General features: G+C 35.8%; 1 protein-coding gene across 1 annotated transcript; it reads left to right on the plus strand.

Moving 5' to 3' along the window:
- The first annotated feature begins 237 nt into the window (after window positions 1–237).
- Window positions 238–25,624, plus strand: Ifngr1 (interferon gamma receptor 1). Its single transcript, XM_076858213.1, has 7 exons — window positions 238–413; window positions 8,441–8,555; window positions 12,688–12,854; window positions 14,595–14,764; window positions 17,059–17,242; window positions 22,548–22,678; window positions 24,257–25,624. The coding sequence occupies exons 1-7, from the start codon at window positions 329–331 to the stop codon at window positions 24,833–24,835; spliced, it is 1,431 nt and encodes a 476-aa protein (XP_076714328.1). The 5' UTR covers window positions 238–328; the 3' UTR covers window positions 24,836–25,624.
- The last annotated feature ends 521 nt before the right edge of the window (window positions 25,625–26,145 follow it).

Below are 26,145 nucleotides of genomic sequence, written 5' to 3' on the forward strand. Positions count from 1 at the left end.
GCCCCGCCCTCGCCCAGGCTCCACTTCCTCGCCCACGCCCCGCCTCTCTCCAGCCCGCCCTCGCGGGGTCTTCCCGTCCAAACGGATTCCGGGTAGGGTTTGGGTTCCGCCCCATTTGCGTATCCGCGCCCCACCTCGCCCTCCTGGCCCCGCCTCGCCCCCCTGGCCCCGCCTCGCCCTCCTGGCCCCGCCTCGCCCTCCTGGCCCCGCCTCCTGCCTGCCTGTGAGTACTTGACAGCGGAAGTGACAAAAGCCGGAGGTCCGCGGTGCAGCGCCCGGGGCCGCCCGCTGTTGGTGCTGGCTGGACCCGGAGGCCTTCGTTACCAGCATGACTTTCCTCGTCTTCCTGATCCTTATGGTGCAGGCCGGGAGCAGGGCTGAGATGAACGTCGCGGACCCAGAGCCGTCCTCGGGTACTGTCGCTGCGGCTGAGCCGCTGCCGAGTGAAGCTGGAGGGGACATGGGAGGGCGGGGGCCGCCCTGGCCGGCCGGGAAGCTCCGCCTGGTCAGGCCGCCACCAGTTCTTCCTTGCAGTGCTTGCCCGCTATTCCATACCGGGGTCCAGCGATCCCGGGACCAGCCGGTCGTCAGGCCCTAGGCTGGCAGCCGCGCAGTTTACACGCTTCGTTTTAGCCTCTTTCATCCTTGTCAATGCAACAAACACAGCTCCCCTTTTTCTCCGATTCTTTTAGCCTGTTTTTCAACAAGTGGTTTTCCAGGCCGGCAGTTGACACGGCCACCGCTTATGTAACTTTATTCTCAGTGTGTACCCCAACTCCTGAGATTTGTTATTGGTGGCAACCTGTCAGACTTCTAAGTGTAGAAGTGGTGGAATATGTGCACTCACTAGCGGATTTGTTAGGCAGTGGGCCTCTTCACATAGCTTAGGTCCTGGGAGCATTTTGTTTCTGCCTGCTTTTTGACACTTCCCAGGCCGAGGATAGCTTTCTTGAAGCTTACAGTATGGTAATAAAGAGCTTTAGTGAAATCTGTAAACCTTTTCAGCCTCCAGTCTTGAGTGTCTCTGCATCTTCCAGTTAGTATCTGCCTGGAAGGCATAAGGAGGCCCAGCCTCCCAACCCTGGTGAACTCAGGGCCTAAGCCTTTGTATTATGACTTCTTTCCTGAGTTCCTGTTAGGTGTGTGTGCCGTTTATATCTAACCCTACTTTGGCTTGATCTTCAAAAGTCAAGCAAATAAATACTTACACATTCCTTAGGACAGACATGGTTCAAGTTTTGGGAAGACAAAAATCTTAGTTACAGCAATTTGTCTTTTCAAGAATCATGATTTATCATAGTTAGCAGTTAAAAGGTGGGCTGTTAAAAAGTTAAAGGGTAGGCACCTCACAGATCTCATTTTTTGCAACAACCCTACAAAGTAGGTGCTATTTATATCTCCTTTTATGGGTGAGAAATTGGTGAAGCACAACGATCTGTCCAGCAGGCATAGATTATCTTTACTTGCTTGGCTCCAGAGTCCAAGTTCTTAACCACCCTGCCAACTGTTATTACTAGGGCAATTTAGGTGCCTACGTGGGTGATTACAGTACACTGTGATAAGATCTTGAACTTATGTATTGGTTATGGGAAAGCAAGATAAGGTTACCAGGCTCTGTCCAGAGGAGTCAATGACTTCTACAGAGAAGGTGAGCCCAGCTTTAGAATTGGAAGTGCAGAGAGATCTGTGTGTGCATAGGCAGAGGTGTAAAACAGCATGTTGAATTAGTGGAACAATGTACATTCATGGACTTGAATGTTTGAAGATCCAAGGGGAGATAGATAGGATAGGCGGGGAGGTGATACCTTGTCATGTATAACAGCAAGGGATAGAAACGTAGCTTTGGCTAACTAGCAAAAAGAGGAATTTATTGGCTCAGAGAATCCAATCCAATCCAATCCAATTGAACAGAAAATTAGAGATGCCAACTGGGCCTTAGGAAAATAGAAACTCAAACTGCTTGAACTTGCAATTACTTATTTCTTGGCAGGAATCATAGATGCTGATACTGATGGCTTTGGGGTTTTAAAATCTTGCAGCCTCTTCCATCCTAACAAAATCCCAAGGGAAGGCTCTGATTTGCCCAGCGTGGTGACATGCCAGCTCATATGGGAAAGACATTATAAAAGTGGGTAGTGCTGGAGAGTTCTCAGAATAAGAGACTTGATGTTCTTGAAAGAAGTACAGGTGCTGAGCCAAAAAAAATAATATGCCCATTATTCCTGGCTAAAGTCAGTAGGAAGCCACTGATTATTTTACAAAAAGGAATCATTTTATGCAGGGTTAGATCTGCCAGTTAGACAAGCCAGTCATCTTACAAAATAGTTTGATGGTAGATACAAATAAAGGAGGCGCATTAGGAGGATGCTGCTTAAGTCTGGGGAAGAGTCAATGAGAAATAATGATGAAAATGGAGAAGAGAGGACAGTCTGAAGTAGCATTAAGGCAGAGTCAGTAGAACTCTTGACTGACTGGGCAGAGAGGTAGATGACTCAGATTCCTGAATGGGACTGAGCATTAAACCAAGTGCCAATTCCTTCTGAATATAGGTTCCTCCTGAGCATTGAGCCCCTCATGACTGCAAAATTTGCACGTCTTCAGAGTCTGCTCTGGTAGTGCAATGCTTTCCTGCCTCCCATAGGAAGATATGCAGCCTTCTGTACTCTAGAATTTTAGAAACACAAGGGTTGGTGAGTGCCCCTAGACAACCCTTGCTGTTTTGTATTACATTTTCCATACATGTCTTTAGATTTTCCAGTGCATTTTTCTAAATTTTATTGTGTTCCCTATGCTTTTAAAGTTATTTTAAAATGCAAAATCTCCAGAGCATAGGAAGAAAACCCACAGTGACCTCTGCTTCTGACTCTTGATTAGTTTCTTGGCTTGCCAGTAGCCATTTTTGGTCTGCAGTCTACATGTAACTTACTGTTGCTGGACTTATCTGAACAAAGTTGAAAGTTCATCTTAGATGAGGGAACCTGATGTGAACAGGGAAGGAGGTAAGAGATTATAGTGACATAGTCTTTGAGAAATCCAAGTGTTTGGGAATGTATTTTGTTACAGTCATAGGCATTAATTAATAGTGTTTCTTTCTTCATGCACTTTTACATATAAAAGTAATAGATTTTAAGTGAATCAGAGTCTGCTGGTGGCTACCTTCTCTGCTGTTGCACTCTGGGTACTGCGCTTAAAGAGCCACCCTCTCTATTTTATCAGTTATGTTTCTACTCTTGTCTGACTTTAGGGTAATATTCTGGGTAGTGTTCCAATTTCTTATTATTTTCTTCAGAATCAATTTTTCCTATTTTAGAGATTCAAAGTACTAACATAATACATTTTAGTTATTTATTAAGTAAGTATTACATTTTCTTTTTAATTTATTCATGATTCATAGACTTTGAAGGATAAACACACTTTGGTTCTCCATAAAGGAAAACCTAAAGAATAAAAGAGAAAAATAATTTTAAAGAGCTGTCTTACAGAATTTGACAGCACATGGCAATAGTGTAGTTATTTTACAAATAAGTTGAATAATTAATGGTTTCATTTAAAATGGACAAAGAATCAGAATGAGATTTGAACCAGAATGAAGTGTATTCCTGACAGAAAGGAGTTGGTTTACTTGTAATGGTCTTGTTAAAGAGATATCTTTAAATATCTCAATATTTAGAAATCAGAATCCTACATATCCTTTTCAATCTTGTTCATTCTATAGAAATGATTTATGATAATACATTGTTCAAGTGTTGGAGTGGCCATGATTTAATTATGATAGTAGTATAAAATTTTTTGTCTTTAGGAAGTTGAGATTTTGTTCTAAGAGATGTTCATTCAGAGAAAGGGCCAGATGTTATATGGAGTATTTGTTTTTAAAGTATAGTATCAGATGACTTAGAATAAAAAAAAAAAATCATTGAATGACTGGCCCCTTTATCCTTCTGTCTGCTTCTCAATTTGTTCTTCCCATGGAGAGAGAGTAGTCAGCAGATTTTCAATGATGTCTGCAGTGTCTGTGACTCCATTTCAGGTGGATATATACTCCTTTATACAGACATTATACATTAGTGTGTCAGAGTGGGTAATGGACTCCACATGTGGTCCCTCTTTAAAAAACAGGACTGCTTTTGGCAGTTATAGGGTGAAGCACAGATAGCAGCAGTCTTTACTCCTATCACCTGTCAACACAAAGGAAATTGCTCTTGTCCTCAAACTAATCTGTAGGTATATGTACTCTGCCACCCTCACCACCCTACATTGACCAGCAATTATTGCAGGGCTGTTCTAGCTGCTAGTTTGGGGTCTTTAGTGACATTCTTATTGCCCCATCAATGACACTGCTCCATCACTCCTGATCTTCACCAGCCTTATCTGTCCTCTCACTTGCTAGCCTTTCATATCCTGTCTTTTCTGGCTTATCAACTTCCCAGCAAACAGTTGGCTCTAACCAGAGCTCTTTATTTGACCTACACTGTAATTAAAGTGTATTGAAAACCTGATGCTTCTCTACTGTGATTGGTTTTGGAGTTCTGGAGGAGTTTGTGGAATTAGATCTTAAAATGGCTAAAGTTTATCCTGAATAATTGTAGATAGCATGCCAAATAATTCTGAGCCCATTTCTGAAAGCAATGAATTACACAAAATTATCACAGTTATCTATTTGGGCATTTTCAAGAAATGTAAAACCTATAAGATTATTTTTTTTTTTATTTCATGAAATCATTCTAACAGAATCTTTCCTGAAACTCCATAGATAATAATACTCTTTTCCTTTCTCTCTATTTTTATTTAACCAATGTAAGCATATTATGAATAAAAGTTAATTATTTTAATCTGAACTTTAGCAACTTAAACACTACAAAATTATGAAACTTGAGAAGAAAACTACTCATGTCTCTGGTCATGTGATCTTGGCAAAGACAACAAAGACGATGTCTAATAACCAACATTAAACCACATTAAAACCACAGGTTACATCTTTTGATCTAAATATTTCAGAAGCTTCTCCTTTAATAGTAATTTCTGTTTTAATCCACTGAAACTTCTTCCTCCTACCACATGTTCATCTTGATTGCTTTGAAATCTATGTGAAGTCCTAGTCTAATCATGTTTGGACTTTACTTAAATTATGGGAAACAGTTTGATTCATATTAAAAACTAATCTAATGCTGCACAAGTCTATTGTTGTTTGTATTTTTATAATGTATTATTCAGTCAACCCCTCCTAAATACAAATGTACTTTGATATTTAAAGTATTATGCTTGACTTCTATGTGCCTTTTCCTCAAAACAGGAATTTCAGATTGAATATATACAGTTTTAAAGTCATTTATATTGGGAATAATTAAAAAGAGGGATTTAAAAGGAAGCAAAAGACTTGTTGGAAACTGGAGGTAGGAGATCTTTGCTATGTAGTGACAGAAAGCTCAGCTACTCTTACCTTCAATAACATGGAAAGTAGAAAATGTGCCTGATGGGCTGTGTGATCCAGCTCAGGAGGATTCCAGGCAGAGTATTGACAGTGTTATCTAGATTGTTCTTGCTTCATCCTTAAGGTGGGATCCTGGACAGATTAATTGTTGAAAGGACTAGTAAAAAGAAACCCGGACCCAGTGGTTTGAAAATTGTCAGCGGCTCAAGAGGCAAAAGATGCTGAAATTTCTTAATGGCTTCTGAAAGAAGTTCAGATTCATTAATATCTTTCTTATCTAGTTACAAACATATTTTTTGTATGATATTTGATGTTAATGTTGACTTGATCAGAGGAAGGGAGATTGACTTTTATTTCTACCAAAACCATGGATTGTAAACAGACTAGGAAATTGAGGTGCAAATATAAGAAGAAAAAAAAAAATCCTCTTAAAGAAGCCTGGGAATTACCTGCTATGTACAGCCATGAGCACTCTAACAAAACCAAAAGAGAAGAGCCAAGGCTAGAACAGTGCTTTTGGGCTTGCCTACAAAGAAGTTGTTTATAGATCAAAGTTGATAGGTAACAACAGCCATCAGTAGGGCTTCAGGAAGCATAAGTAGAAAGTTTATAGGTGTCTGGTTACTCACCACAGAAAGGTCAGTTAGGCGTTCAGTGCATTAAAATCTGTGAGATAACTCCCCACCTCAATTATGGCTTTACAATCTCAACCTTTTGGCACAAATTATTAAACTACATTGGTAAATAATTTGAAAGATGCTTTGATGGGACTGGGATTGTGGCTCAGTGGTAGAGTGCTCACCTAGCACAGTCAAGACCCAGGTTCAATCCTCAGCACCACAAAGAAATAAAGGCATTGTTTAAAAAAAAAAAAAAAGCATATCTTAAAAACAAACAAACAAAAAAGATATTTTGATAGTAGCTAAATGTATTATTGGGGGGCAAGATATATACAATATTGGTGTAAAACTACAAAGCATTCTGTTTTAAAATTAGTTTTTCCTCCTAAATTAGAAATAAACACTTAAATTATAAACATAAAGCAGGGTTTCTCAGCTTTTGCACTGTTGGCCTTTTGAGCTGGATTATGTGTTGCTATAGTGAACTGCCATGTGCATTGTAGGGTATTTAGCAGCATCCTTGGCTTCTCTCCTCTACATCCAGTGGTATCCCCTGCTGCTCTGTTCCTTCAGGTTCTGAGAACTAAAAATGTCTGCAGTCATTGCGTGGGGCTTCCTAATGGACAAAATCACCTCCTGCTGAGAATCACTAATGTTAAGGGGAAAATAATCAGAAAAAAAGAAAAAAAAGGGGGGGGGGCATTAGAATATAATTGGCAATAGGTATGGATTGTTGTATAAATGACTGTTGAATCATTGTGCTTTGAAGAAATAATACATGTGTTAACTAATTATAAACTAAACAATTTTAGCTTCAGTATTAGAATTTTTATTTTACTAAAAATATGGTATTTTCTTAAACAGTAAGCAAATACCTTATGAACATAAAACTAATAATTATTTTGATATATGAGGAAATCTGAAAAAACTGTTTAGCACTATAACCAGGAAACAATCTGGGTTTTTAAATATCTGATCCAGTGAGTACTTTTTTGTTTAATTAGAGTAATCCAGGTGAACATCATTACCATCCAGGGTCCCTTGAAAAAATACAAACTCATATTCTCAAAATTTTTGAGGATGATAAGTTATGTTCAAAAAATGCTGCACATGGCTTTATTGCCATTCATTTATTTAATTTTATAAGTGATCATGTTTAATAGTGTTTCCCAGCTAGATAGGATGGAATTATCTTCACTTTGGGTCACATCACTAAATTTGTGTTTCAGTCAACTCTTTCACTGCTATGACTAAAAGATCTGTCAAGAACAAATTTAGAGGAGGAAAAGTTTATTTGGGGGCTCATGGTTTCAGAGGCCTCAGTCCATAGACAGCGGCTCCATTCCTCCAGGCTTGAGGTGAGGCAGAACATCATGGCCAAAGAGTTGGTGGAGGGAAGTGGCTCAAGACATCACTATCAGGAAGTAGAAAGAGAGAGCTCCACTCACCAGATACAAAATATATACCCTAAAGGCATATCCGCAATGACCCACCTTCTCTAGCCACACTTTACTTAGCTACAGTTACCATCCAGTTAATCCTTATCAGGGGATTAATTCACTGATTGGGTTAAGGTTCTCATAGCCCAAACATTTCACTTCTAAACTTTCTTGCATTGTTTCACACAAGAGCTTTTAGATATTAGGGAGACACCTAATATCTAAACCTTTATGTGCATCCACCTTTTCTCCCATGTGATTCAAATCTTGCCTATATATATATATATATATATATATATATATATATATATATATATTTTTTTTTTTTTTCTAAAATTATTTAAAAGAATGAAAGCAAAAAGAAATGTTGGTTGTGTTTTGTTAAAAGCCCTTCACACCCAGAAAGCAAATGTTGATGGAACTGATATGATGGTCAGTGGTTCTTTCAATCTTTTGGCATATGCTCTTGTGCTACAGAAAAGGTATTAAAAAGCATAAGAGTACTGGATGTAGGGTTGAGAACCTGGTGGGATTTTAGGATAAAATTGCCCATCCCTCATGTAGGTAGTTCTTCTCTAGACATTGGCTATAGTCTATGATATCAAATGACAAAAATTCTAATGATTTAATGCAATGATTATCATTACAATAATCAGTGAATTTATTTATAAAATGTCTTAAAAGGTTATGGAAATGTATTTCCTTATACCATGTATGTGTTTCCCTTATATCATAATGGTGTTTCCAGAATTTAAAATGAAGTAGAACTCTTCTGTACATTTTTCAATAAAAATAATTTCCAGAAATTTACTCAAGTGAGATATATATATCCTAGTTATTTCAATTTTTCATCAAATTTGACAATATTTGACAAACATGACATCTTACAATAAGGATTTCTAATGATATTAGTTTCTTACTGTTGTTCATTTAACTTTTTGAATCTCTTACAGTACCTACACCAACTAATATTACAATTACAACCAATAATATGAACCCTATTCTGCATTGGGAGTACCAGATCATACCACAGACCCCTGTTTTCACAGTACAGGTGAAAAACTATAGGTGAGTGTTGTTCTTATCCTTTTTATTCAAGTCATTGCACATTCTGTCACTTTCATTATTCTCCTAATATCATCCTTCCTGCCTGCCTGGGGAAACTTCCTGAACTGCTTGTAGGTGTCTGGAGGTGCTAAGGATGCAAATTATTCCTTTGTTGAATACATTTGTCTTTTGCTTTTCCTTCCTGTCAATATTGAGGTATAGAAATAAAGCTAACTACCTTCTGAGATTTTTTTCTCTCTCTGGTATTCTAATAAAGCAAAGAGTACGGTTAATAAAGCACAGTTAAATTTATTGTGATTATTGGAAGCAAGGGAGAACATCACCTTGACAGTATTTTAGCAGTATTGTCTCAGAATAAATAGTTACTGTTCACATGGTCCCAAATTGGAAGAACCACTTAAGTGTGGATTAGTCTTATTTTGTTCCCTCATGATGTGAGGTTAAACATCTGAGGCCTGTCAAAAGCTAATTTGTATCCACTATACAGGACACTCTTTAATGGTGATGTGTGGCTTCATCATTTGACTTAGAGGTTAGCCCTCAGATTTATCCATTGCATAAGTTCTTTTAAGTGTCTGTGGGGAGAAACTTTTTGAGGACATAAATATCCTATTCCACATGAATCCACAAATTTTTTTATTGATTTTTTTAAAAAATAAATGACAACAGAATGCATTACAATTTTTATTACACTTATACAGCACAATTTTTTATATTTCTGGTTGTATATAAAGTATGTTGACACCAATTCGCGTCTTCATACGTGTACTTTGGATAATGATGTCTATCACATTTCACCATCCTTGCTAATCCCCTGCCCCCTCCCTTTCCCTCCCACCCCTCTGCCCTATCTAGAATTCATCTATTCCTCCCATGCTTCCCCTTCCTACACCACTATGAGTCAGCTTCCTTATATCAGAGGAAACATTCAACATTTGTTTTTTGGGGATTGGCTAACTTCACTTAGCATTATCTTCTCCAACACCATCCATTTACCTGAAAATGCCATAATTTTATTCTCTTTTATTATTGAGTAATATTTCATTGTGTATATATGCCACATTTTTTTTTTATCCATTCATCCATTGAAGGGCATCTAGGTTGGCTCCACAGTTTAGCTATTGTGAATTGTGCTCCTATAAACATTGATGTGGCTGTGTCCCTGTAGTATGCTGTAGTATGTACTTTAGGTATAGACCGAGGAGTGGAATAGCTGGGTCAAATGGTGGTTCCATTCCCAGATTTCCAAGGAATCTCCATACTGCTTTCCAAATTGGCTGCACCAATTTGCAGTCCCACCAGCAATGTGTAAGCGTATCTTTTTCCCCACATCCTCGCCAATACTTATTGTTGTTTGTCTTCATAATAGCTGTCATTCTGACTGGAGTGAGATGATATCTTAGAGTAGTTTTGATTTGAATTCTTTAATTGCTAGAGATGATGAACATTTTTTTTCATAAATTTGTTGATTGATTGTATATCCTCATCTGAGACGTGTCTGTTCAGGTCCTTGGCCGGTTTGTTGATTGGGTTGTTTGTTTTTTTTGGTGCTTAGCTTTTTGAGTTCTTTATATACCCTAGAGATCAGAGCTCTCTCTGATGTGTGAGGGGTAAAAAATTTGCTCCCAAGATGTAGGTTCTCTGTTCACTTTACAGATTGTTTCTTTTGCTGAGAAGAAATTTTTTATTTTGATTCCAAAATGGAAAGATCTACCTTGCTCTTGGATAGGCAGAATTAATATTATCAAAATGACCATACTACCAAAAGCACTATACAGATTTAATGCAATTCCGATCAAAATCCCAGTGGCATTCCTCATAGAAACAGAAAAGGCAATCGTGAAATTCATCTGGAAAAATAAGAGACCCAGAATAGCTAAAGCAGTCTTTAACAGGAAGAGTGAAGCAGGTGACATCACTATACCAGACCTTAAACTATACTACAGAGCAATAGTAACAAAAACAGCATGGTATTGGCACCAAACAGACTAGTAGACCAATGGTACAGAATAGAGGACATAGAGACTAACCCATAAAATTATAAAAAAAACATGCACTGGAGAAAAGGTAGCCTCTTCAACAAATGGTGCCAATAAAACTGGAAATCCATATGTAACAAAATGAAATTAAACCCCTATCTCTCACCATGCACAAAACTCAACTCAAAGTGGATCAAGGACCTAGGAATTAAACCAGCGACTGTGTCTAATAGGTAGGCCCTAATTTTCATCATGTGGGATTAGGCCCCAACTTCCTTAATAAGACTTCTATAGTGCAAGAATTAAAAACAAGAATCAATAAATCCACAAATATTTTAACACTAGGTGATTGTATCTGTTATTTCTGTGATGGATTCAAAGTTTATAATTTTTTCAAGATTTGCTGATTCCATGTACACTAGATTGATAAAAATTCAAAAATTTAAAAGCACTTTGAAGACTGGGGATTACTCTTACACATTACTGGCATGAATGCAATCTGGCTTTCTGGGAAGAATTTGGCAGTATTTTACAAAACTTTTATTTATTTTTTTCTGGCTCTAGGAATCAAACTCGGGACCTTACACATGCTAGACAAGTACTATACTTCCAAGCTTCACCCCCATGCTCCATGTGTCTGCTTTTTGGCCTGATGATCCCATATTAGGACCTTACCTTTAAAATACACTTAAAAGAATATAAAGATGTCACTCATATATAGGAGATTATCATACATCTGACCATTCATCAATACATGGAACGCTGTGTAGCTTTAAATGAAAATATGAAGAAAATTTATATGAACTTACATATGATGATTTCCAGGATACATTGAAATGAAAAAGAAATTAATTTCAAAAAGTATATGTGGTTTACTCCTTTTGGGTTAAAAAATGAGAATAAATATTTTGTAGGTACTAATTTTGATTAAAAAAATAGGAACTGAAAATCTGAAGTCAGTGAAATTGACTATCAGGAGGGGGACAGTAACAATGACATGGAAGAGAGCAGGAAAATACTCCCATCTGTTTCTTCATTGGAGAAATGCTGACTGCAGGGTTAAGCCAGGGAAAGTCTAAGGGTAACTAGAAAGTCTTCTTCTGATGAAAGGATTTCTTTTTAAAATGTTGGGGAATGTGTCCAAAGGATCCAGGAGCCACCTTGAATAGTTCCTCATGACCCAAATAGTTCCTCATGACTGTTTGAGCTTCAATATGAATAAGAATATAACATATTGAAATTGGAAAAGAACCCCATGTTTATATTGTTCTTAATAATAGTGGTAGTGAAGAAAATGAAGAGCTCTTCTATGGACAATAACTTACAAGATTTTAAGGCATAACAAATGAAACTAATAGTTAAGATGTCATCTTGCTTCCTATGGTATGTATATTTGTCACCAGAAAGGCATAATTTTTTTAAAAATGGATTACTGTTAAGAGGCTTTGTAATGTGCTAGATTTTGGAATTGAGTCACTTCTATTCATCTACATCTTTAGCATCTAGAGTTGAGTAAAAATCAGATTTTAAAAACCTATAGTGTCATGTTGTTTGTACAGTTTTATATTTTGAATGGAGCCTCTTTATTGTAAAGGAATTTATGGTACATGTTGACTATCCCTTATGTCAAGTGCTTGGAATCAGAAGTATTTCATATTTCTGATTTTTTTCAGATTTCTAGAGTATTTGTATATAATAATGATATATTTTGTGAAAGGGACCCAAATCTAAACATGAAATTTATCAGTATTTCATATATACCTTGTACACATAGCTGGAAGTTCAAGAGAAATTTAGATAATTTCTTGCCTGAGATCAGTTGATATAATGTTTTAAATAACATTATTCATGAAACAGATTTTCATGGTGTGGAATTTTCCTCTTAGGGTATCAAGTTGGCACTCAAAAGTTTTGGATTTGGGAGCCTTTTTGAGTTTGAATTTTTTGGATTAAGGATGCTGGACATATATTTCTAACCAAAGTGTAAGGGCTTCCTACTTCGGTTTTTATGTCCTGTTCTAATCCTGTCCTGTTCTATAAACTCTTTCTACTAGCTCTGTGTTATAAATGAAAAGCAGAATACAGAGATGGTTTAAGTTAATGTGACAACAATAAAAACTATCTTTATGTTTCTTTATTCCTTTTCATTTTAGGAAGGAACAATGGACTGATGCTTGCACCAATATCTCTCATCATTACTGTGAACTTTCTGAACAAGTTTATGATTTATCTGAATCTTTCTGGGCCAGAGTTAAAGCTAGGATTGGACAAAAAGAATCTGTCTATGCAGAGTCAAAAGAAATTATTTTATGCATGCACGGTGAGTAGAATGTATGCTTGTATAACTTTTAAATTTGAAAATACTCACACATGTCTTCAGTGTATGTTTGCCTTTATTAGTAGTTGCTAAAAATGATCACAGTGCCAGGGAAACACTTGGAGGAATTCAGAGCATCAATAACATTCCTTTCTCCCAAGGTCCACAAAATATGGCTGAGATAGCCATCCCTTTGCTGCTTCAAAACCATTAAGTTTTTGCTCTCTACATTTCTGGATCAGTGCTGTCCAGTTGTAGTCTGTACCAGTTCCCTCCCCTCTCCCCCCATCTTCTCTGTAATTCATTTCAAAGTTACATTCCCTGAGGACTTTGGCTCATTGTTCTCATTGTGCTCATTTGGTTCTCATTGTTCCTAGCCACCTTAAGTCCTTAATGCCTATGAGAATTTAAATCCTAACTTAATACATTAAAATTTTAAGACTTAATCTCTCCAACCCCCCATGATTTTCACTCTTCCCACATTCTACTCCCTACATAAGATGTGTGATCTTTACTGTCAATCCAAACTCCAGAATCTTCAGTGCCATTTCCTGTTTTCTGACTACATCATCCCACCTTGCCAACCATATCCTCACTCCTGGGTAAAAGAAGCCTGAGTCACTTGGCTCTTCCCTAGTGTGCTCAGCCTTGGTTCCTTTTCCTCTACCTTCACGTCTTTCCTGTTCAGCTCCTGTGCTTGGTTACCTCCATGGCTGCCTGCCAGTTCTCTCCACTGCTTTGATTCGGCTTCTGTTTTTCTAATTGTGCTGCCTTGGGCTCTTGCACAGGCACTTCCTCTGCTTGTTCTTTAAATATTAAGGTTTAAATATTAAGTTCTCCTGAGTTCATACCTTTCCCTCTGATACATTACCATCAGTATGTCAGATTTTTCAAGGGCCTACTATGTGTTAGTAAGGATGCCATGCCCTGAGATACACTGGTAAAAAAACCAGACTTGCCTGTCACATAGTAGGTGCACAGTTAGTATGTGAAGTGTATTCACCAACCAAGTTCCACACATCAAAGACACAGGGAATATTTGCTGAGTAGTTAAATGTCTAGTTCTGATTTTCACAAGGAATCATGATTAGCAAACTTTTGCAGAACCTTCCTAGAGCCTTCCTGGTTGTAGTCCCCATACCTCCCTTAGGTTTGGTTTTTCCTTCTGCCTACAGCTTTCCTCAGCAGATATGCCAGTAAAGATCACACATATTATGGGAGTAGAATGTGGGAAGAGTGAAAATCATGGGGGGTTGGAAAGATTAAGTCATAAAATTTTAATGTATTAAGTTAGGATTTAAATTCCCATAAGCATTAAAAACACTTGTGGATGTTAAAGAGAGTTTTGTGGGGAAAGATATCTCAGATTCCTTTTTAGAAACCAGATTTTTTAATTTACAGAAATAATGGAAAATTTTTTGTACTTAATAGAGCTTCTGTTATGGCAAGGTTTTGTTTTATTTGTTTTGTTTGTTTTAAACCAACTTTTATAACCAGTTGTATTTCTCTAGAGCTAGAAGTGAAATTAAACTGATAAAGAAAAGTTTGCCTGAGATTTATTAAATATTTCTTTATGAATGATATTTGGAATATCTTCTAGATCTTTGTGGAGTAGTGTGAATGGGGCCCTACTTTAGAAAAATAAAAAAAGAAGAGTAGGTTGGTTGAGTGATTTTGATAATTTTGAAATGCACCATGAAGTTCCTAGGCTAGTAGTAATTACACTTTCCCTCTCTCCTCCAGGAAATATTGGATCACCTACTCTAGATGTCAGAAGGAAGGAAGACCAAATCATTATTGACATATTTCACCCTTTAATTATTATGGGAAAAGAGGAGGTGACTTTATATGATGAGGAAAATCCTTGTCACCCATTTAAGTACATTGTACATATGAAAATTAACAGAAGTGAGGTATGTGTTTCTATTTCATCTTTTCAAAATGAAAATTATTCTGTAGCTAGCACAAGTCACTTTTTTGTACAATATAATGAAAATGGAATTTCAGCCAAGGCTCATGAACCATAGATTTGGGTAATGGGGGGTGAATTTATACACACACACACACACACACACACACACACACACACACTATTGAAAGGAAGTAGTATGGACTTAATCACTAACACTGACCAGATGTGTACATTAAAGTTTTCACTGTCCCATTTAGCCACATGACCCTAATCTAAAATTTTACTCTTAACCTCAATTTCTCTATTGGAAACAAGGATTTTTTTTTTTTTTTTTGTACTGGAGATTGAACCCAAGAGTGCTTTATCACTGATCTAATCTCCAGATCTGGTTCTTTTTATTTTGAGACAGGGACTTACTAAGTCACCGAGGCCAGTTCAGAACTTGAATCCTCCTGCCTTAGCCTTCTGAGTTGCTGGAATTATAGATGTGTGCCGCTGAGCCTGGCAGGATCATTTAAATTTTTTTGAAAGAAAAGTTAACAGTACAACTGTGAGAATATAATTACATTATCTTGACAGCCCATTCCTATGGCCTTGTTGGTTGTAATCCCCATACCTCCCTTAGGTTTGGTTTTTCCTTCTGCCTACAGCTTTCCTCAGCAGATATGCCACATTCCTGGCATCAGTAACTTCCTGGGGTCTCCAGTGCTGCTTTGACTTTACTTTCAGAGCTTTAAGAATCACACTTTCAGGAGCTTCCTACAGGAATTCCAAACCTGCTGCACATTGCTTGGCTTCCCAGGCCTGTCTTTGAAATCTCAGTGAAAGCCTACATGACTCCGTAACTCTTGCATTTCACATTCCTAAAACCAGCACTATGTGGACAAAGCTAAGGTCTGCCACCAATAGGGGCAGTAACCAGGCACCCCTGGACCATGGCTACCATGGTCTATGAGTCCCTGGGTATCTGAGCATTCTGAAAAAAATTCTAGGGCTACAACTTCCTGGGGCCCTGCAGGATATGATCAGGACATCCCAGAACTCCTTTCTCAAAGTAAAGACTTTCAAAAAGTTTTCACTTTTATACCCTTGAGCCTGAGATACCTTCAAGGCTTGTTTTGTATTATTATCTCAATGCAAAGTAATTGGCTTCTCTTCAGTGATGCTAATTTCTTCAACAACCACATCTTCCTGGTTCCCAGCAAACATGCTTTTTTTTTGACTAAACTGCAAATTTTCCCAATCTTTCTGCTGTTTTTTGCTCCCAATTCTCATTGTAAACCTACCTAAAAGGAACCAGCAAAACCCAGGCCACTGCCTGAATGCTTTGCTTTGTGAAATTTCTCCACCATATTAATTAGTCCATCACCTTTAAATTCAGCCTTACCCAGTCTCAGGACATGGACAAGATTGTAGACAGAATGTGACATGAATGGCCTCTAATCCATTTCCCAGTGGAGCCTTCATTTTGGTTTGAAACCTCACAAGCAGTTTCTCCCAGCATTCTGTCAGCAATCTGGTCTTCTGAGATCATTCTAGAATTGTCCATTAAGCTCTTCTTACAACATTCTAAGACTTCTCTATCCTGCATCTTCAAACTTTCTCAAATTAGGGTATTGAACCATATGGCCAAGTATGTCACAGCAACATCACTACTCTTGGTACCAATTTTTTGTGGTAGTCAGCTCTGCACCACCTTGACAAATACCTGAGAAAAACAACTTAATGGAGGAAAGATTTATTATGGCTCATGGTTTGAAAGATTTCAGTTCATGGTTAACTGGCTGGGTTGCTTTTTTATACCTGTAGCGAGGCAGAAGCATCATGGTATAAGGGCAAAAGGGTGGAGAAAAGCTGTTCACTTATGGCAGCCAGGAAGTGGAAAGAGGGAGAAAGGGGCCAGAGATAAGAAATGCCCTTCCTGGTCATGCCCCCAGCGACTTTTTTCCTCCAACTAGGCCCCACTCCTAAAGTTTCGACCACCTCTCAGAAATAGCATGATATTATTAATACATCAAATGGATTAATCCACTGCTGAAGTCAGGATCCTCATGAACATCCCCACTCAAGTTTTTAAACTTACTATTCCCATAAAGAACATTTTAACAAATGCATATTATCATGCTGTATTTGAAGTGACAAATTGACTTATTATTTGATATGAATACTATTTTCAGACATATTTAGTATTTGTCATATATGTGTTTTCTTTAGGTGTTTGACCAAGATAACTATGGGGATTTTTGTATAGATTGAAGAAGTCAGACATCTTCATTGTATTTTTTTCCCATATAGATGGCAGATATAAAACTTGAACCAAAGGAAGATGATTGTAATGAGTCGCTGTGCCAGTTGAGAATTCCTGTGTCTTCACTGAATTCTGAGTACTGCTTTTCAGTAGGAAGCTCAAACACGTGGGGATTTACAATGGAAACGTCCAAAGAAGTTTGTATAACTATTTCCAATGACAACATAAAGGGTAAGTTCTTGTCATTATTTTCTAAATAGAGAGGGTGAGAACTAAAATATAGTAATGTGAAAAAAGATAAATTTATTTGTAACTTCAACAAATCTCTTTTCTTTTAAAAATATTTAATAATTTCTCAGAGAAACCCAAAATTAAAAATAAGACAGTTTCTCAGGCATTAAAATATGCAAAATAACTAATTAGGAAAGCCATGTGAGAGCCTTTTGACCCAAGAAAGAAAAAATATAAAATATGTGTAAAATTATATACATAAATATCTACATTTCAAATGTTCATTATGGATAACTTATAAAGAGCTAGAAGAAAACACAATTATCTATAGTTCTGTTGTCCAAAAAGATACCCTGTTGTTCACATCCTATCTTTCTCTGTAGCCATGATTATATTGCATAGTATATATAATTTTTTGTACGGCCTTAAACATATATTTTAACTATCTCTTTAATTTCACTTCACATATTTTCTTAATATTTTATAATGTCTGTAGAGTATTTCATTTTATAGTATATTATTTTTATTTACTGTTGCCTAATTGTGGGTCCTTTAAGATTATTTTCAGGTTTTTATTATGATAAATCACACTTTGATGAATGTCTTTAAGTGTATATGTATATATTTTCCTGTTGTTAGGTTATTTTTTTAGAATGTATTTTATAGGCTTAACAGTGTACTTAAATTTTATAATAAAAATGTCTTTTTCTTTTTTAACAAAAAATAAATATAATTTTTCATGGGGAAAATGAAAAGCAGTTGAGAAGGTGGAAAATGTTTCTGAATAGCAAAGTTTTAATAATACTCTCAATACTAAAACAAAACATATTTTAACATCAAATCAACACAAATAAAATGACATCAACAGAAATGTTAAAAAGGGGTACATATCCAGTTTTCTAGAGTAATATTTTAAAAGGAAAAAAAATGTCAAATTGAAACCCAAACAAAACTGTCTCTGTAATGTGTTCACTAAGAAGCCAATGATAAATGCAAACTAATACTATCTAAAACCTGAAAATTTTATTTACATGACTCTATAAAGCCATACCTACCTTTACACTAACTTTTTACATGTGTATACTTACTCATTTATGCATTTGAAATGAGATCTCATTGTGTTGCCGAAACAGGTCTCCAACCGTGGGCTCAGAAATCTTCCCAAGTAGCTAGGATGACAGACACATTGCCACTGCACTGGCCTAAATGTTTTTAAATGATGAGATTAATTCTTCTACCTATGGCTATATCAGTGATTTCATGAAGTAGAATATAATCAGTATGTATTCCACTTTTACTTGTTAATCAGGAAAAAATAGATATTTTGCTCATGATAAATAAATCCCTATGCTCCATTATGCCCTAAAAACACCATCCTTAAGCTTGACTTATCTTGTGAGTTTTTAAAATTAATTTTAACAATAATCTAATGTTAAAAATATAGCCTATTGATTAATAGGTTTCATAAACTGACTTTATGACTATGTCAGAGGCATTGAAAATAGTCATCGTGTACAGAAAAATCAAGGAATAAGTTTTGGTTTTTTATTAATATGTATTAATCATGTTAATGTAGTTCTTCATATAATTCTCACACATGCATACACTTGCACTAATCAAATCCATCTTTCCTTTATCCACCTTCCCCATCCACCCACACACCCCCAACCTCTATTAATCACTATTTTAAATTCAGTTTGAGTTGTTTTTAAGCTTCCAAATATGAGAGCAATTGTGCTATACTTGTCATTCTGTGTCTAGCTTGCTCCATTTAACATGATGTCCTCCAATTCCATCCATTTTGCTTCCAAGACATTATTTTATTCTTCTTCATGGTTGAATAATATTTCATTGTGTGAATACACTACATATTCTTTAGCACCTAGACTAATTCCCTATCTTAATTATTGTGAATAGTTCTGTAATGAACAAAAATAATAGTGCAGGTATCTCTTTGGTATATTGATTTCATTTCCTTTGGATGCATACCTAGAAATAGGATAGCTGGGTCATATGGAATATTTATTTTTAGTTTTTTGAGGAACCACCATACTGTTCTCTGTAAGGATTATGCTAATTTACATTCCTACCAATAGCGTATATAAAAGTTCTTTTTTTCCCACATACTTGCTCGCATTTGTTTTTGTTGTTGTTGTTTTGATCATTGCCATTCTTACTGTGATGAGACGGTATCTCATTATAGCTTTAATTTGCATTTTCATGATAACTAATGATGTTTAGCATTTCATATTATTTGTAGGCCATTTGTATTTCTTTTTAAAAAATGTCATTCAGATTATTTGCCCATTTTTATATTAGATTATATATTTTTGTTATGTTTTTCGAGTTCCTTGTCTATTCTAGATATTAACCCTTTACCAGGTGAATAGTTGGCCATTTTTTTCTCCCACTCTGTACATTGTCTCTTGCCATGCAGAAGTTTTTTACTTTGACGTAATCCCATTTGTTTATGTTTGTTTTTGTTTTCTGTGCTTTGAGGGTTCTATTCAGAAAATAAGTCCCTGTATGAATGTATTAAAGTATTTCTGTTATGTTCTGTTTTAGTAGTGTAAGTTTCAGGTCTTACATTAGGTCTTTGATCCATTTTGAGTTGATTTTTATATAGAGGGAGAGATAGAGGTCAAGTTTTAATCTTCTGCATATGGATATCTAATTTTTCTAGCACCATTTATTGAAGAGACGGTCCTTCCTACAATGTATGGTTTGGGCACCTTTGTCAAGAATCAGTTGGCTGCAGATGTATGGGCTTATTTCTGGGATCTCTATTATGTTCCTTTGGTCTGTGTTTCTGTTTTTATGTCAATACTATGCTGTTTGGGTTTCTCTGATTCCATGGTTTGTCATAAAATCAGGTATTTTGATACCTCAAGCTTTGTTTTTTTTGCTCAAGATTGCTTTCACTATTTCATCTTTTATGCTTCCATACGAATTTTAAGATTGTTTCTTCTGTGAAGATGGAATTTGTATTTTGATGAAAATTGCATTGATCCTGCAGACTGTTTTGGGTAATGTGGCCTAACAATATTCTCCCAACCTGTGATCCAGGTCTTTCTGTTTTTCTGTGTGTCTTTAATTTCTTTCAATAGTGTTTCTTTTTTCAATGTAGAGGTCTTGCATTTTCTTGGTTAATTATTACCAGGTATTTGTGTATATAGCTGGTGCAGATAGGATTGGTTTCATAATTTCTTTCTCAGAAAATTATTTATTGGTGAATAGACAAGCTATTTATTTTTGTACTTTGATTTTGTATCCTACAATTTTACCGTATTCATTTATCAATTTTAATAGTCTTTTGGAGGAGTCTATTTTTTCTATATATAGAATCATATCACCTGCAAAAAGGAATAATTTGACTTCTTACCTGTTTGTGTGACTTTTCTTTCTTTCTCTAGCCTAGTTTCTCAGGCTGGGTATTCTAGTCCTAAATTGAGTAAGAGTAGTGAGACACCCTTATCTTATTACTGATCCTGGAGGAAATGCTTTTAACTTTTTCCTATTTGCTGGTGTTGGTTCCATGCTTGTCTTTATTATGTTGAGGTACAGTCTTCTATACTTGTCATTTAAGGATTTTATCATGAGGAAATGTTGAATTTGATCAGATGCTTTTTCTACATCTGTTGAGATGATCGGGACTTTTCTCTTTATTCTATGGATAGGATGTATTATGTTAATGTACTACATATAATGAACCATCCTGACATCCCTGGGATGAAACCAGCTTAATCAGGCTAAATGATCTTTTTTTGTTGTGCCGTTGAATTTGATCTGCTAGAATTTTGAGAATTTTTACATATATGCTCTTCAGGGATTCAGTCTATAATTTTTTTGTACTTGTTCCTTGTCGGGTTTTGGTAATAGGATACTGTTGACCTTATAGACTGTGTTTGGAATGGCTCCTTCTCTTTCAGTTCTTTGGTATACTTTGAAAAAGTATTGGCATTAGTTCTTCTTTAAAAATTTGGTAAAAATTCAACAGTGAAGCATCTGGTCCTGGTTCTATAATTCCATTTTGGTAGGTCATGTGTATCCAGAAGTATATCTGTTGCTTCTAGATTTTCCAGTTTGCTAATACATAATTTTTCATAGTAATCTCTAATGATTCTTTATATTTCTGTGGTATTGATTGTACTATCTCCTTTTTCATCTCTAATTTTACTTTAAAAATATCCTTTTAAATAATGAAAATCTAGGCTGAAGTATTAGAACAAACAACTAAAATTTAGTACTAGTCACTTTGAGGCCACTGTATGGTGGCTCAAAGTCATGTAGTTCATTTTATGCTAATTTGTATTGTATTATTTGAAAAGTAAAATCCTACTTAGTGCCCAGAATTTGAAATAATGCACATTATTTTTAAAAGGCTGAATTCTGAAATGGACCCCCATGGGACTTCTCATAGTACTGGTATTTATTATGTTATAATTTTGTATTTTACTATTGTAATGATTTAATTTTTCATAACCTATAAATAGGGAGGATGCAAGCATTTATTAAGTAGTAATTTTTACTGTCACTATTCCAAAGAAGTAGGATGGAAATTAGAGCTACTAAAATGCCATGCATATCATGTATAACTAATTAAAACAAATAAAAATATTTTTAAATGCCATGAAGGAAACCAAACACCACCATAATATGTAGAGCACTGTTAATTTTTAAGAGGAGAAGATTGTGGGGGATAAAAATGTGCTGTGAAAATAAAAAGCAGCATTACAGGGACACGGTGGTGCTAATAGAGATGTGTGCTCTGAACCAGATCTTTCCCATATTTGATTACTCTTTGTATCTGGTTTGCAATCAAGGGGATTTTATTCCTGCACAATATTCCTCTGTGTGTGCCTTGAAATAAGCACTTGTAACAGAAAAGTCTAAGGTATAGGGCTAAATTATTTTAAGAGTTATAAACATTACCAGAGTTTATTTTTCAAAAGAAATACTTTTTAAATCCTTCTTTTGCATTTTTAACAGAAAAGCATAACCCTAAGAACACCCTATATTTGAGGTTGTAAGGAAGTCAGTATGAAAGCTATTTTAACTATGTTGTATCATGGCAGTATAGTTCCAGAAAGTTTCAGAATTGCAGAACTGGGAAGAATCAATTGCTGTCTAGGATACATATCTAATTTTTCACTCACTGACTATAACTTCTGTTCAATGTCCTTTAAAACTCGGATCATGTTAATTACCTAATGTGTAAGGCTATTAAAGAAAAGGGCTGAGATTTTTGATATGCAATAGCAGTATTCCATCTTAATTCTAATGTTTTATTTTTCCCTTTCTTTAGATTTTGTTTGGATTCCAGTTATTGCTGTGTTCACAGTCTTTCTAGTATTTATCGTACTATGTGTATGTGCATGTTGTCATATTAAGAAGAATCCATTTAAGAAAAAAAGCAGAATGTTACCCAAGTCCTTGGTAAAGTATTTAATTTTTTTAAATTTATAGATGCTAAAATGTAACTTGAATCTTTTTTGAAAGGTTTCTTCAATTTTGTTTGTAAAGTAAAATGATGTTCATCATCATTCAGCAGAATGTGACATGCTGCACATTGTTATATTGAATCTTACTATAGTACTTTATATTGAAAAGTACTCAATCTCCACATATCCAGAATCATATGTTTTTTACTGTTCACCAGCTGCTGCTTTTGATCTTGATACAAAACCACAAACGAGTCTGGTAAGGAGCTTAAAGTCTAGTGAGAAAAAAAGATGAGAACATGATTGGTGTGCTGTGTGACAAGTTCAAAGGCAGAGGCTTACACAGGAGCCAGTGAGGACACTGGCCATCTTTGGGGGTGGGGTTAGTTGTGGCTTTTTCAGAGGCTGAAATAGCTAAGCAGTCTTGAAGGACAGTAAGAGTTTATCCAGCTTCTAAGGGACAGTATGTGCTAAGGTCCAAAGTCCAGAAAACCTGACTTTTGATTATAGTTGAAATGTAGAAGAGAGGAGGCCAAAAATTGGAATCTCAAAAGAGTTTGATACTTAAATGTCTAACATTTCAAAGTCATAATTATTTGAATCAAGTATGACAGGAATAACACCTGTAATGTTCAAAGGGCATATTGAAATTTGCAATAAAAATACTACCTTAAAGGAAAGTGACTAAAAATTATCAACAGTTAGTTGACAATTCATATATGAATTATAATAGTTATCCTTACTAGGAATTAAGCAAAAAGACACCTTGCAATGTGCCATTTTAAACTCACTAGAGAAATAAAAATAAACCTAATGATCCAGTAATCCCAGTAGTAGTACAAGTTATGTGTACAGGGGAAAAATAATGTAGCCTTAGTGGGAAGTTAAGCCTGCAGGGTGTACAATACGGTAGTGCCGTAAGTCTGCCATCCCTGTAACAGAGTCTTTTATTCTAAGGAAATAATTTCATAAATGAAAATACATGTGAAATATTCAACATGTTCTGTAACTGGCAAAAATTGGAAATAATTTAACATCTATTAAAGAAATTAACTATCAGTATAAATTATATAAGCCACTGAAAATTATAATGATAAAGAAAATTAATGAAACTTTTATATAAAATAAGTAGTTGGGTCTGGGGATGTGGCTCAAGTAGTAGTGCGCTTGCCTGGCATGCGTCTGACACTGGGTTTGATCCTCAGTGCCACATAAAAATAAAATAAAGATATTGTGTCCACCTAAAGCTAAAAAATAAATATTTTTTAAAAAATAAGTAGCTGTACTCCCATTACATATTTAACAAGCATACATATAGGAGGTGATGTACAAAAAGCAATAATACTTCGGTAAGATATTAGGTGACTTCTTAAAAATCCCCCAAATTTGCTTATCATCTCAATATATTATTTTTCATTTAAAAAAGAAAGAAAAAAGCAACTATCTGATTCCATTATACTATTCTAAATATGCCATGTAGTAGCCCATGACCTTTAGGCTTTTTTTTTGAGAATTGGCATTTAAGTTTAATAATTTATTAATTTGCTATTTTTAATCACTTTCTCTCCCTTAGCTTTCTGTGGTAAGAAATGCCACTTCAGAGACAAAACCTGAATCAAAATATGTCTCGCTCATCACATCATACCAGCCATTTGTCGTAGAAAATGAGACGGTGGTCTGTGAAGAGCCATTGTCTCCAGTAACAATTCCAGGCATGCAGACAGAAGATAAACCAGGAGAAGTAGAACACAGAAAAGAACCTTCTAGTGAAACACAAGTGGTGACTACTGAAGAAAATATTTCTGACCTGGCCCTGAGCAGCCCTATGTCTCCAATAGAGAGAGAGAATTCTCTCCATTCAAGTAGTAACCAGTCAGCACCCTGCAGCAGCACCTTGAATTCCTATCACTCCAGGAATGGTTCTGATAGTGGCCTCGTGGGATCAAATGGCTTCGTATCTGAATCAGAATTACCCCCAAGTGATACAGCTGAAATAAAAACAGAAGGACAAATATCCACAATGCTGAGAAATGCCCCTACCTCTTTTGGTTATGATAAACCACATGTGATTGTGGATCTGATTGTGGATGATGGCTGTAAAGAGTCTTTGATTGGTTATAGACTCACAACAGATTCCAAAGACTGTTCATAAGATCATCTAAGATGCACCAAATTTTGAAGAATCTCATTTTTCTGGATGGTTTTCTGCTTTGGATTTGGGAAAAGACCATAACCTCAGAAATTATATCTTTGTTGATATTAACCAAAGGCAGTATCTTGGTTGAGATAAAGATCTTTGGAACCCTTGCATTTGCTTTGAAAACCAAAGACTCTTCTTTAAAAAAAAAAAAAAAAGGACAAAAAACTTATCATGGCACTTATGAACCTTTATTTAGATCCTAGCAATATCAGTGAATATTCTCCATTTACTCCTGCTTCCTACTATAGCAGGGGTGCTACATTCCCATCACTTTAAGGGATATAATGACACAATTATGGACACAATGGTGCAGGCCTATAACTGCAACAACTCAGGAGCCTGAGGCAAGAGGATCGCAAGTTCAAGGCCAGCCTCAGCAAGTAGTGAGGTCCTAAGCAACTTAGCAAGACCCTGTCTCAAACTAAAAATTAAAAAGGGCTGGGAATATGGCTCAGTGCTAGAGACCTTGCCTAGCATGTGCGAGGCCCTGGGTTCAATCCCCATATAGCACAAACCAGAGCCTTATAATGGTGTTTTGTCTTTTCTGTGCCTCATTTGTTATTTGTTTTATAGTATTAAGTGCTTAAGTTTCATGAGAAACTTTCTAACCTTTCCAGGATAGTATATAAAATCTAATTCAAACTAATAGAATTACTACCATATATAAATAGAAGCATGTAGGGTTTTTTATGGAACATTACATTTAATGTTTTTTTTTAATAAAATACTTTTTGAAACTTATTTTTGGTATTTATTTATTCAAGCACTTAGTCTTTTATAGTTGACCAGGTTTTTTTTTTTTTTTACCCATTGTTTATTTCTGTGCATTAATGCTATAGAATTATTTTCAAATTGTTTATAGCTGATCTTTAAAACAATCCTAAAAATAATTACTCTTTTTTAAAAAATTGGCCTTTTATATCTATCTTTTAGTATATAGCACCCAGAATGCAAAACCCAGCTCTAAGTGCTTTGGGAAGAAAAGCAGATGTCACTGTAGAGCTAGAGGACTGAGAAGCCTTTGGCAGAAGGCTAGTGTTCACAGACAGCCACAGGAGGGAGGAAGGAGCCATGAGAAGTGTGTGGTATGGAGAACAAGATTTTTTAAATAATTTACAAAAACAAATTAACAAATAAGCCATGAGAAAATTTTTCTCCTCACTTAAAAGTACAAATTAAAATGAGATGCTATTTTATTCTATTTGAGTCAGGGCAATAGTAGTAAATACTGGTATAATTTACAGTGAAACCAGTATACTCAT

This window comes from Callospermophilus lateralis, chromosome 6, assembly GCF_048772815.1.
Source record: "Callospermophilus lateralis isolate mCalLat2 chromosome 6, mCalLat2.hap1, whole genome shotgun sequence".
In the NCBI taxonomy this organism is placed as follows: domain Eukaryota; kingdom Metazoa; phylum Chordata; class Mammalia; order Rodentia; family Sciuridae; genus Callospermophilus; species Callospermophilus lateralis.